At 39.3% G+C, this 12,500-nt stretch overlaps 3 protein-coding genes across 5 annotated transcripts in view; 2 read left to right on the forward strand and 1 right to left on the reverse strand.

The window, feature by feature from the left end:
• The window catches only part of LOC138007846 (inositol 1,4,5-triphosphate receptor associated 2-like), a 44,261-nt gene extending 42,983 nt beyond the window's left edge, over positions 1-1,278 (forward strand). For all 3 annotated transcript variants that reach the window (XM_068854936.1, XM_068854935.1, XM_068854937.1), the window contains one exon: positions 1-1,278. This exon is cut by the window's left edge and continues 181 nt beyond it. In XM_068854936.1, coding sequence (XP_068711037.1) covers positions 1-33 — 33 coding nt within the window. In that variant the 3' untranslated portion in view covers positions 34-1,278.
• A 1,778-nt stretch (positions 1,279-3,056) lies between these two features.
• On the reverse strand, positions 3,057-5,003 carry LOC138007848 (kelch-like protein 12). Its single transcript, XM_068854938.1, has one exon. The coding sequence runs from the start codon at positions 4,908-4,910 to the stop codon at positions 3,183-3,185; it is 1,728 nt and encodes a 575-aa protein (XP_068711039.1). The 5' UTR covers positions 4,911-5,003; the 3' UTR covers positions 3,057-3,182.
• Positions 5,004-5,072: 69 nt separating this feature from the next.
• On the forward strand, positions 5,073-10,796 carry LOC138007849 (small nuclear ribonucleoprotein E-like). The gene is made up of 5 exons (XM_068854939.1): positions 5,073-5,227; positions 6,816-6,842; positions 8,192-8,254; positions 8,901-8,979; positions 10,273-10,796. Exons 1-5 carry the CDS (start codon positions 5,180-5,182, stop codon positions 10,329-10,331), a joined length of 276 nt encoding a protein of 91 aa, XP_068711040.1. The 5' UTR covers positions 5,073-5,179; the 3' UTR covers positions 10,332-10,796.
• Positions 10,797-12,500: the final 1,704 nt, after the last annotated feature.

The following is a 12,500-nucleotide window of genomic DNA, read 5'->3' on the forward strand; positions in this document are numbered from 1 at the left end:
CAAGTTATTTACAACCTAAAGCCGCCGGAGTAACCAGACAAAACACCAAAGAGACATACGCAAATTTAAGTTATTCATAAAGTATTTATATTTTCCCCAGTTGTTAGTATGATTTGATAATATATAGAGTACATAAAGGAGATATATAGCTTACATTTTGCAGCAAAGCTGAGAATGATCACAGTTTGGATCCACATTCAAGACATGTCGCCAGATTTATGCCGAGCACTTTGTCTAAGCAAATGCATGTTATAGTGTTTGAGATTCATGATATTTGCAATTTCACTCTTTTTTGGCCAATACAAGACAAATGAATATGATTTAGGGAAGTAAGTTTAATTTATTTATATTTTACCGTAGCCAAGCTATTTCAGTAGCATTTCGCGGTCCTTTACTTTGAAGGCAACGGTTAGAGGGACTGCTGTCTGAGAAAATGTAATTGTTCTCTCCCTTTTAGGATCATTCACAATTTGTTGAAAGCAATCAGTCTTGATGTACTTGACGTTGTTACACATTTATCGTTCAATACTTCCATACTTTTTGTTGGTGTTTAGATCATAGTGATTTTGACGGACTTGCAAGTTTTGATGCCTGCGGTGCATGCGACACGAACTAAGCAGCCTCAGATAAACCATAGGGCTTCTTGGATTCAAATAGTTTGAGTCTGAAGGCATACATCACCCTTCAATTGCATGGTTCACCTTTTATTTTTCAGAATCTGAAATTTGAATAACTCTCCAATTTGTTAGTTTGAGATCCGTTGTAGGATTAAGGTTAACTTTTTTACATCTTGCTGGTATCTCGTGGCTCAATCAGTGGTGGATCCTTGGTGTAAACATCTGAAGAACTCACCCGTAAAAAAAACAAAAATGCGCAGTTATTTTAAATGAAGAGGAAGGGTACTGTACTGTCGTATGAGTCCCCGTGAGTCACGTGAGTGAGTCCCAGCGTGACCTTGCAAACTACAGTGTGAAACAAGGCGAAACAGTACAATGTGTTTCTCAAACAACGTTCGCTTGAGAGGTAGCCAAGTGAACGCCCCGCGGTGATAACGGTGGTTATATTTTGAAAATCCTTCTCGCCGCTATGAACGTGGACAACATTCTTTTATCGTAATTATTTAACATTCCATACACATTTGAGATACTCAGCCCATGATTTTTTGAAATTATGTAGATACTTTCGAAAGATTGTCTCTAATTTTAAAAATGAAAGGAAATATTTGAAGGCAGTGATGTATTATATTATGATTTATTAAACGTCCGGTTAGAATGGAAATGACTTGCTGTGCCACTTCAATATGGAAAACTTTACTCCGAAAGTCGCATATTTGAGCAGCGGTTATGAAACGGGCAAAAGATCACTGCCGTTATAAAGCAAGTTGTGCAGATGCCTGAAAAACCCGTTGCAAGCCTATATCTTTGTAGATTTCTTCGCAACTGTGTAAAACAAGACAAGGAAGGATTACGTTTTTTTGCAAGCGTTGACCGTGTAGCACATATATTTGAACAGACTTAACTGATTAGAGTGTAATGTGAAGTGCTAAGTTTCTATCCCATATGAATTATGTGAGCGTTAGCCCTATTGATGGAAGTGGGCCCACACAAGGACAGAGAAAAACTCTCAATTCCCACCCTTGACAGAGTCTTTCTCTGTCCTTGTGTGGGCCCATCTCCATCAGTAGGGCTAACGCTCACATGGTTCATATGGGGTAGAAACTTAGCACTTCACATTACACTCTAATCAGTTAACGCTCACATTGTTCATATGGGGTGGAGACTTAGCACTTCACATTACACTCTTATCAGTTAAGTCTTTAAAACAAGAGTCCATTGCCTTGTTTAAAATTGCTTCATAAACTGTGGCGATCGTTCACTTGAGTTTGTACCACTATTTTAAATAGACCCTTAAACACGAAGACGCATTATAAAGGGCGTGGTGCCTTAGGCACATGCAAATGATTTATCAATCAACCGTGGACGCAACCGAGAGCTCTGTGATAATTTGTTCAATAAAAAAGCACCTTAGGGCAATGTGTCCGTCATATGTCATAAAATGTTACCTGTCGTTCCGTTCTTTTTTTAATCCCCATCGCGCTAGAAATATCATTTCGGGCTTCCGTCTCCTTGTTGCTGGTTGTTTATCACCATCTTGGATAATTAATCAGTCATGCTTGAATTAATTCTAACAAAAGCAGTACGTGAAGTTCCCCCTTTTATAGTTCGTCCTCGTGTTTAGGACTTCCAAGTTTCCGGTTGTGAAAATGCGCCTTTACGTAACAAAAAAAAAAAAACTAAACTCACAATCTCGTACCCAGAGTCTTCGTTCCTCTTTCGCGCGCGCGGGACGATGAAACTGGGTACAAGATTGGATAAAACGTGACCGTGAAATTTTACGCGCGTACTCAAAACACATGTAGTTCCAACAGCCAGCACGCTGTCGGTCGTAGGCTAGCCCAAAAACCGGATGCAAGGTTTAGGTGTAACGGTTTCCCTTTTAACGTTGCTATATTTACTCAGTGGTTCTATAGTAATACTTGTAAAAGACAAAAAGTGGAGAGAGAATGAAAAATTGATCATCACTTTTTTGTAATTAACATCCTCGGAGACCCCAGGGGCAGTTAGCCGGGACAGGAGGAAAGGTGTGTTTTTCACCCGTTCTAGAAAACTTTCGTCGCCTTTTCTCCTGCCCCGACTGACTGCCCCAGGGTCTTTTGAGGATGGTAATTCAAAAGATTCACATTCGTCCCTTTTCCGCCCTGCTTGTTAACAGTGAGTAACTGTTACGCTGTTAACGTTAAGAGATGAATTGGCAACGTATCGTCATGAAATCACTTCCCCTCACCGATATATTTCAGGCAGTTGCTTGCTGTGCTTGGGAGACTATGGAAACATGGGTCAAACACGTACAGCTATTGTTGTTCATCAAAACATATTTCCTTGCGCAGTTCGCGCTGTCGTCCACGAGTTCAAGTTCATAGGTTTTGAAGCGACGCTTATCACACGGCAGCGTTCGTAGCTCTTCGTTGCCTTATCCGCTAGCTGAAAATACATTCTTACAATTTGCTTTAACAGCCGGATCCTAAACTTTGCGGCTTCCCAAGATTGAAATTGAAATTGACTTGGAAAGCTCTGTGTCATGTAACTTGTATTAACTTAAAAATTGGAAACCAGCAATAGAGATTAATCCTCGACTTGTGGCAAACCAATCAAGAGGTCCCTTTTACAACGCAAAGTACAACACTGGAGATATTTTGCCACCCATGGCATAGTCATGCCTGCAACCCATTTGCTTTCACCAAGGTCAAAACAATCAACGAGTTTCTTATGTTCAAAGGTCACATTTGCCCCTCCCACTCCTCCAAAAACGTAAATTTTATTCTCAACCAAAGCAGCTCCAGCAAAGTACCTTGGAACATGCATTGAAGCAATGCATTGCCACTGGTCGGAAACTGTGGAATAAACTTCACAAGAAGAAAGAGCCAGACGAACACTGCTTTCCCCACCCATTACAAAAATACATGTCCCACTGGATACTGCACATGAGCCTCCTCTGCTTTGGGACATGGATGAAATATTTGTCCATGTTTCTTGCTCTGGGTCATACCTCTCAGCAGAGTTAAGATATTCTCCATCCCCCGCTCTCATTCCTCCAATTGCATACAAGAATTGTCCATCACTTATTGCGCAGCTGATTTCACGTGGGACATTCAACTGAGTTCCCAGAGTCCACGAATCTCGGGCTGGGCTGTAAATCTGCAGTGAACCTCTGTTGACCCGAGACGCACCAACAGCATACAGGTGATTTCCAAGGGATGCAACCGCGGGAAATAGTACTGGTTTTAACATTGAGGACATTCTCGTCCATGTGTTTGTATTCCGATTGAATTTCTCAAGAGCATCGGACACTTCGCCATTCCTCTCACCTCCCACAGTGTACAACTCACCCTCACACTCAACAAAACCATGCCAGTTAATCTGTTGTGGAAAGTCCGCCAGTTCGAACCAACTGTCTTCCTGGGGAACATAACATCTCATTGAGGAAGGTCGAGCGTCCTGTATCTGCGAGCCACTAACAGTAACGATGACCTCAACCGCAGGTTGGAGACACTTCCTTGGTTTTTGAAACAAAGAAACATCTGATGAATTTTGCCGTTGTAAGATATTCTCGACAAGTTCTTTGCAACTAGGATGTGATTGGAGCAGTGAACTATTTATTACCTGGGTGCAGACATTGGCCATAGAACACCATCGAATGCAGGAAAGCAATTTGGGCAGGTAGACGTGTCGTTCATCTCGATTGTGGTCTATCCAAGAAACAACACTTACATAAACTGCATCTTCTGTTTCGACAATTATGTTGTCACTTGAAATAATATCAGTAAATTCAAGAACTCCAAGATTGAGGAAATCTTCGGATTGCGTGACTTCTGTGAAGTGCTTATCGATGAACAAACGACTGGTTTGAGCAAGTCGTTCGCAGTCGTAACGCTCAGCGAACGTAAGGTAAAATAGACAGTTAGCAACGTTTACTTTTGATTCTAGCTCATGGGATGCAATTGCTTTCACCTCTGTGATGAGAAAATAATCAGCTAAAACTACAAGTTCCTCGGCGTTGAAATGCGTGACACCCAGGTTGCCTGTGTAGAGATACGTCAACAGGGTATCCACTGAACTCGGGCGAACTGCAAGCGCTTCAAGATTTATACTTTCCGCATTCTTTTCTTTCATGTCACTTGTGAACATCTTGAAAAAATATGAACAGCTTACAGCGAGGACATTTCGATGAGCAGGAAAGTTGGTTTCCGCAGCACAAAGCGTGACATCACACAGAATTTTCTGTTGCCTTAAATCGTTAAGTTTCATGGCTTGATCCAAACAATGTTTATACGTTTCTGTGGCTTTCTTCATTTCGTGTCTATCTGGGATAATAAACTTGTTTCTTTCGGAAATCGAAATCCTTCAAAATTCCGAACGTTGACGTTGACAGCCGCCGTCACGAAAAAATAATGGGCTCATACTAGTATATCCCGTTACCCATTTCGCACCGAGCTCCAGAACGAAACAGAACGTTTTCCCATGATTCTGTGCCGTCGTTTTTTCGCCATTTTGGTTGTGGAGTCTGTGGTTCTTTCTTGCGTTCTTGACCATATTCATAAAAAAAAAAGAACTGGAGCAAGATGGCTTATAAAGGACAGAAAGTGCAGAAGGTTATGGTACAGCCTATTGTATCCTTTTTTTTTCTTTAAAAACTGGTTTGAGGTTGAGCTGCGCTAGAGTTTCGACGCTAAAGTGTTTGACACGAAGTTGCACGTGCTTTAACGATAAACGATTCTAAATTCTAGTAATTATCCTTCAGCTCTTTCATGACCTGGTTATTTTTCCTTTGTAAGTTCTATGGGAGTGTACTTTTAGAGGCATGTTTTCTTTGTTTAGTCTGCTTGTTGCTTAGAATGTTCCCGAACAAGATTGGTACTGTCTTGGAGTTGTCAAGATAAATGAAGTTGGGTATAATTTGCTGAATGTAGGTTGTGTCGCCCCAAGTTACGTCGCCTTAACCCTAACCCTAGACTTAAGTTGGGGCGACGTAACGTGGGGCGACAAGGCGATGGGGCGACACAATCTGACACCAATTTGCCACTTTTAAACTTGGGAAATGGGAGCAACTGTAGAATACAGGGCTACAGTGGAAGCGATCTTATGGAATTGCCTCCGCCGCTCTTCAGTGGGGCTAAAAACAAGATAAAGTAGAGCAGTAAAGAGAAAAAAAACAGAAATAAAAAATATCCTTGTGTTTAAGGTATATAAATTAAAAGGACGACAAAGGTATACGACGGCGGCTCACTGGCTCACCATTGATTAAGAAATAGAAAACCTACGGTGTTTCTATCGAGTTATAGAAACATGAGTGAAAGTTTGGGAGAACGAGAAGTACTGTGGGAACACAAGCCGCAGGCTAGTGTTTCCACAGCTTTTTTGAGTTCTCCCAAACTTTCACGGGTGTTTCTATAACTCGATAGAAACACGGAGTACATGTTTCCTATTTCTTTTAGAAAACAACGCAACGAGAAAAAGGAAAGCATTTTGTTAACTCTAATTATCAAAATTTAAATTCTCTTTGCGTGCGCCATCACTACGTCAACAGCACGATTTTTAACCAATCAGCATGCATATTTTTTTAGGACTGTTTTCTAAAAAGAATTACAAGGGTATACAACTGGCTAGGCACTTTTCAAAGTTGTCGGAAGATTTGGCCCTTCAGTTTAGCCAGGAAATGTCCACCTGAGTATTTTTTTACCCACATTGTCAGAACACTCTTTTGTTTCAAGGTACAAAAAAAGAGGCAGTGATATTCTAGAGAAGGTTTACAGAGTAAAATCACAAAATACCCGGCCACTTACTTGCACAAGGGTAGCTCTCATTTTTATATGGTTTATTCGTGAAAGAATGCAGTCATGAGAAGGTAACAGTCTGACACTATTCTAAATTATTGTTCTTCAAAGAAGTTGCCAAATTATGCTCACAGTAGTGGCAGTGTGTTCTGTAATTGCTTTCTCTGGTGAATCAGTTTCATGATTACTTAAAAATTTTCAAAATTAATGAAAGAAAATTTGACATTTTCATTCTTGTCTTTTTCTTCTACTTTCTTCCTGACTAAAAGAAATATCAGTGACATCACCTGCTGTTATTAATGTGTCAACCAAAGCCTTGGCTTCCTACTTTAACTTTCCTTTGATGTCATAATTTTTACAATACAGTTGTGTCTGCATCCATTGAGAGTTGAGTGAGATTTTTCTTTAACTTTCCCCTCATCAGAATTTAATTTTCAGGTACTTGCAGAATGTAAGTATTCTTCTCTCTTTAGTAATGTACCAGTATTTACATTTGGTTTTAGGACTACTTTTAGGTAGTCTCAGACTTACATAATCACAACATGCTATTAAGGTCATTATACTCTAGTTTGTTTTCTTTTTTTAAAAATTGATTTCATACAGATTTTACGCATGCATATTAAGACATACAAGTAACGAAAGAAAGATTATAGAAAAGTAGAAGAAAACAACAGAAAAGTACACAAAGTTGTCCATATCCTCTCTTCATCTCAGCATAATAAATATTCCGATTGGTGTTTCACCAAACACTAAGTGTCCATATGATTTAGCATTAGTGGTAAATGTGAGATCAATGAACAAATATCTTCCATTTATGTTATTTGATGAAAAAGTTGCATACAGATGGGGAATGAATGTAATGATGAACATCAAGTTCATTAAAAAAACTGGGAATACTCTGGAGAAAGTAATAATAATTATTGGAGCCTCTCTAACATTAGCTTCATCTGTGTGTGCCCCTCTGGTTTCAAATTTTACAGTAAGTTTTAAATGTCATTATCCTTGGTAAGCATCACAACAAGGACTGTTGCAGGTTTAACTCACTTCAAGGAGGAGCTAATACCTCTCCTGTCACCCTGGACTGCCCCTAGTTGAATGGTGTTTGTTTTTCTGGATTTGAGTTAACCCTTTCACTCCTGTGGGGTTCCCCATTGACGAGTAAAATCGTCTGACATTAGACAGAGTAAAATCTATAAGTCTCATTGGCCCTTACTGGAGTGAAAGGGTCAATGTTCTGTTTAAAAAATGAGCAGCAGTGTTTTATCAGGTTTAAAAAACACAAGGTGTAGCTGAGTGTTTTTATTTAGATTTGATAAAACATGTGCTTTTTTTGAACAGATTCAAAAACATTCCACAAAAAGTGTGTCCCTTGGGACACCAAACAGAGGTTCAGATTGTGAAAGGAAGATATTAGTACAGTATGCTGGCCAAAAAAGAAACAAATTGAGCCTTATTACTATTCTTTAGATGAAGAATGATCATGAGGAGTGTTTTATCGGGTTCAAAGCTCATGTATGCTACATTTTATCGGTGTGTTGAGAGGCTGTTGCCTTCATAAATTATTAATGAGTTTTTGAAGTTTGTTTATTAATGCAGAACTTCCAACTCTCATGATTTGGTCGTGAGACTCACAATTTCAGAACTCATCTCACATTCCTTTGTTTTGAACCAATTTTGCAAATCTCACTATTTGATACCCAAATCTCAAGATTTTTTGGGGTACATTTTTGAGACCTCAAGATTTGGTAGCTTTAGATGTTGGAAGGTCTGTTAATGTTGTGTCTTGTTGTTCATCTTCAGAGATCCCGAATTCAGATTTGGCTTTATGAGCAGGTCAACATGAGGATTGAAGGCCACATTATTGTAAGTTTCACTTTCTCTGATTTTGAGGGGCACCTTTGCAAAATCAGAGCTCCCTTCTAGTAAAAGTACATGTACATTGAGGGGGTGCAGGGATGGCGCAGTGGTGAAAGCACTCGCCTCCCGCCAATGTGGCCCGGGTTCTATTCCCAGACTTGGCGTCATATGTGGGTTGAGTTTGTTGGTTCTCTACTCTGCACCGAGAGGTTTTCTCTGGGTACTCCGGTTTCCCCTCTCCTCGAAAACCAAAAGTTGATTTGATTTGCATTAACTTGTTAATTTCAATTTACAGTGTCCCTGATTAGTGCTCTATGGTGCTAGAAGATTGAACACTTAAATAAGGTTCCTTTAATTTCCTTTCCTTTGACCACCAGAAGTGGCTTAATTTTGTCAAATTGCCTTCCAATTTTGACCAGTATTTTTAACGTTGGTGTGGTACATTGAACTATGCTGGAAGCTGCAAGCAAAAGATTTAAGAAAGCCAGATGAACATAGTCATCATAGAAAAATAATATTCCTCCTTAGAGTTGTTAATTTTTCAGTTACGACAAAAACATAAAAGTCACTTATGACAGTGATGCCAAAAAAGCAGCTGCCATTTTAAATGGGAAAGTGCAGTTTTGGAGTGATTTGTTATGTTCCTTTTCAGGGCTTTGATGAGTACATGAATCTTGTATTGGATGACGCTGAAGAAGTTCACCTGAAGACCAAGAAAAGAAGACCACTCGGTATGTACAGTTTAAAGTATGGGTATGTTGACATTTGTGAATGAAGATACACACTGGGGAAGGCTCCCTTCCCTGCCCTTTCTTCCTCCTCCGCATGATGTGGCAATGTCTAAAGAAACGATTGGACATTGGCTGCTAATGCTTATTTGTCTGTGTTAAAGTTTTTTGCTAAGTGTATCTCTGTACTATGAATCCAAGATAATCTCTGTCTCCCCTGGAATGTTGCTGTTCAGTTTCTGATGCACAAGGTATTTTGGTATTATTTAGTGGTGGGCCAATGATCAATTATAATCGAAAGTTGATCGAAAAAATCAAGCGACGCGACAATCGATTTTGCTTTTTTCATAATCGATTGTCGCCTAAAAATTAAAAATTTATTGGGGACAAATAAATGTATTAACATCAATAAAAATGTTCGTTTAATATCTTGTGTGAGTTGTCTTTTTTCATGGACTCCTAACTTCTAAGTCACAACAGCAGATATAATCTAAGATTGACTGTGTTTACCTGGCGGTACCCTGTTCGCTGTGTTGTTGTCACTTCAAATACCTCACGCTTATTTGAAAGATGTGGCATGCTAAGCCGCTTTGTATTTGGTAAACAACTGAACCAAAACATAAATTACAAGCTCACTGTTTCGCGTTTGTAGTATCACTACCGTCCAAAATAAGTTTTGAAATAGATCTCAAATGTATTTACAAATCACCAGAGGAAGATAATTTCACCTCTGATCCAAGTTCGTTTTGGCTTGAAAATGTTTGTTTTGCTCTCCGCAATCTCTCCCCAATTTCCAGTGTCCTCTCTTAGACATGCCTCGCTTACATATTGCTGACGAGTCCAACATGGCGGCCAAAATGGACGAGTTGGAGATCTTTCGCTATCCTGGAAACGCCAGGTCAAAAGTGTGGGAATATTTTGGTTTTCATCAACTGAAGGAAGGGCCCACTTTGACCTCTATTTAGATGAAAAATATGTGGAATGCTTATTGGTAGATTTTTCCGATAATAATCGATGATCGATCGGTTGGGGCAGTCTGATTATTTCTGATGATCGAATGTGAAATCTCAACCGATTCCCACCACTAGTATTATTTATTGCGACATGGGATTATGATAGTTATTCTGACAAGTATCCCAAAATATCTTGCAAATGTTGAACCCATTTATAAAAATATTTGTCACAGTAATACGAACAACAGAACAGAGCAAGGTATTTTCTTATTTCAGCATGTACCAGTATACATTATGCACTAACGATATTAACTGTTCCCTTGTTTTTTAACTATTATTTTAGGGAGAATATTACTGAAAGGTGATAACATTACTCTTCTGATGAACACACAGCCAAGCTGATAACCACAAACCTGGCCATTAAATTAACTGTTCATGTGATTTTATCTCTTTTGTGCTCTTGTCCTCATCAAATAGTGTGACTTGATGAGGAACAAGATTAAATTTCAGTGCACTGTTTTTTTCTCCTCTACGCTGGTGTAATATATAGCCACTTTCCACTTCGCTTAAAAGGACTAAGGACTTCAAAGGAAGTCCTAGTGCCAAATTTGTGCGATGGCAGTTAGTCTTGCTTGAATAGAAAAGAAAATTAATTTTAAGAAGAACAACGCTGAACTCTTGCAAGTAAATGTACATGATGACCTTTTTCATTTTCTATGTTGTCATAGTTTTTCCTGAAACGGATGTAGTCATGCTGTTTTCCACTGAATCTGTTCTGAACTTGCAGAGCGGTTTGATTCCCAGATTCATTTTCATTTTGACTGGGGAGGAAACTTTGTAAAGTAGATTAAAGTCATTAATAATGAACCCAGTTGACATTTGTCATTATTTTTAATAAAACTTGGTTACAAAGACTTGCTTTTGGAACCTAAGTGCTACTACAGCTGTATGACCAAGAAAATGATTTTTCTTTTTCTTTGGATTTCAAAACTATGTTAACTAAACAGTAGCTGGTCGAAGTTAAAAGCTTTGATTTCAGAAAGACACCTGTTTAGTTTAACTGGATTTTTCCTGTTTAATGGTCCGCCATTGCTGACTTTAAAATCTTGAGAGAGCTGGATCGAGGAGAAAATGACGTCAAAGACTCACTAGTTTAAGAATGCAATGCGTGTGTATGCGGCTGAATTAATATGCAGCACGGAGTTCGGACCTTCAGATTTTTGAACTCGTATTTTTCATATTTAATAAGCTGCGTTTATACGCGACAATTTTAAGTTAGTGAGTAAATGACATCACTTTCCCTAGATCCAACCCTCTGAGGTCCAATCGGTCAGTTTGGAACGTGAGTAAAGGCGGACCGTGAAATCCAAAACTTACACTCAAAGTGAATAGCCTTTGGATAAAAATCAAAGCCTGAAATTTTGCCAGTCAAGTGTTGAGCAATCACACTTTCAAAATCTGAAGGAAAAAAGAAAGTGATTTTTTTATCATAGTAGCACTTTAAATTTAATATTTTTATAGCACATCCGTCAATACTGGTACACTTCTTGTACCCACCCAGTTCATATGTGATAACAGTCTTGTCATTAGGTGACCTGAATCACTCCAGTGGAAATAGTGAGCAATTCAAAATTTGGTAAATTTATTTATCTTTGGTCTCTAACCCAAACCAGGCCAGGGCAGGAGTTTACTATGGGAGAGGATGCCATCATTCACAAAAAAACTGCATTTTGAGGAATTGTAAGACCTACAATCTGTTAACAGTAGTCTCGATGCACTTTCCTGACATGATTATTTCATTATTTTCGCATTCAGTTTAAAATCACACAAATTATGCTCCTGTATCACGCTCCGATAAAAAAAAAAAAAAAAGAAGAAGAAGCCCTTTTCTTTAACAGAGTTTGTCTTTACCCAAATCTTGTGTTACGACACGGCCCAGAACACCAGGCGTAATCTTAGCTAGATTTGTAAGCACTCGAAACTGCATCTATAAGGATTCGATACACAAAAGCCTTATAACTGAACTTGCGGATGTTTAGTATCCGGCCTCGGGTCTCAAACAGGTCAGTATAACCGAAAACGTCTAAATAACAACACAAGTTTTTTTTCCCCGGTTCCTATCCCACGGACGCTATCATTTCACTTTGTTAGAACTACGAAATGTGTGAACGCCATGCTACTAGATCGGAAGGCGGTATCCCTGTCTTGCGTTTTTTGTTATCGGTATCGCGCGAGAAGTAATACCCACATGTGTACTTTCCAAGGGTACTGAAGGGCGCCAACGAGTTGACCTGTCTCATCCAAGGCTCTGCTAAGCGTTGAACTGGAGCCGGTTTGTTCTTGATATCTCGCACACCGTGAGTACCGTTTTGGGAGTCCTGAGATCGTGCGCTGGTTGGTGCATTAGTTACAGCTTCTTTCAGTTCGTTTGAAATGTGCCTAGAATAAGGCGCTTGCGTTAAAACTCCGTGAGTTCCCTGCCATGATGAAATTCGACAACAAACGTTGGTTGGCAACCAGACGGTTTTGAACTCCTGACGACAGTTGTCGCATTTCCAGCACTGGCCTAAT

The sequence above is a fragment of the Montipora foliosa genome, chromosome 6 (genome assembly GCF_036669935.1).
Source record: "Montipora foliosa isolate CH-2021 chromosome 6, ASM3666993v2, whole genome shotgun sequence".
NCBI lineage: Eukaryota > Metazoa > Cnidaria > Anthozoa > Scleractinia > Acroporidae > Montipora > Montipora foliosa.

Excerpts from the sequence above, each read along its gene's own strand:
- LOC138007848 (XM_068854938.1), bottom strand. The coding sequence starts at position 4,910 with ATGAAGAAAGCCACAGAAACGTATAAACATTGTTTGGATCAAGCCATG.
- LOC138007849 (XM_068854939.1), top strand. The coding sequence starts at position 5,180 with ATGGCTTATAAAGGACAGAAAGTGCAGAAGGTTATGGTACAGCCTATT. Across the intron at positions 6,843-8,191 it reads TTTTCAGGTACTTGCAGAAT|AGATCCCGAATTCAGATTTG; the intron begins GTAAGTATTCTT and ends GTTCATCTTCAG. Across the intron at positions 8,980-10,272 it reads CAAGAAAAGAAGACCACTCG|GGAGAATATTACTGAAAGGT; the intron begins GTATGTACAGTT and ends CTATTATTTTAG.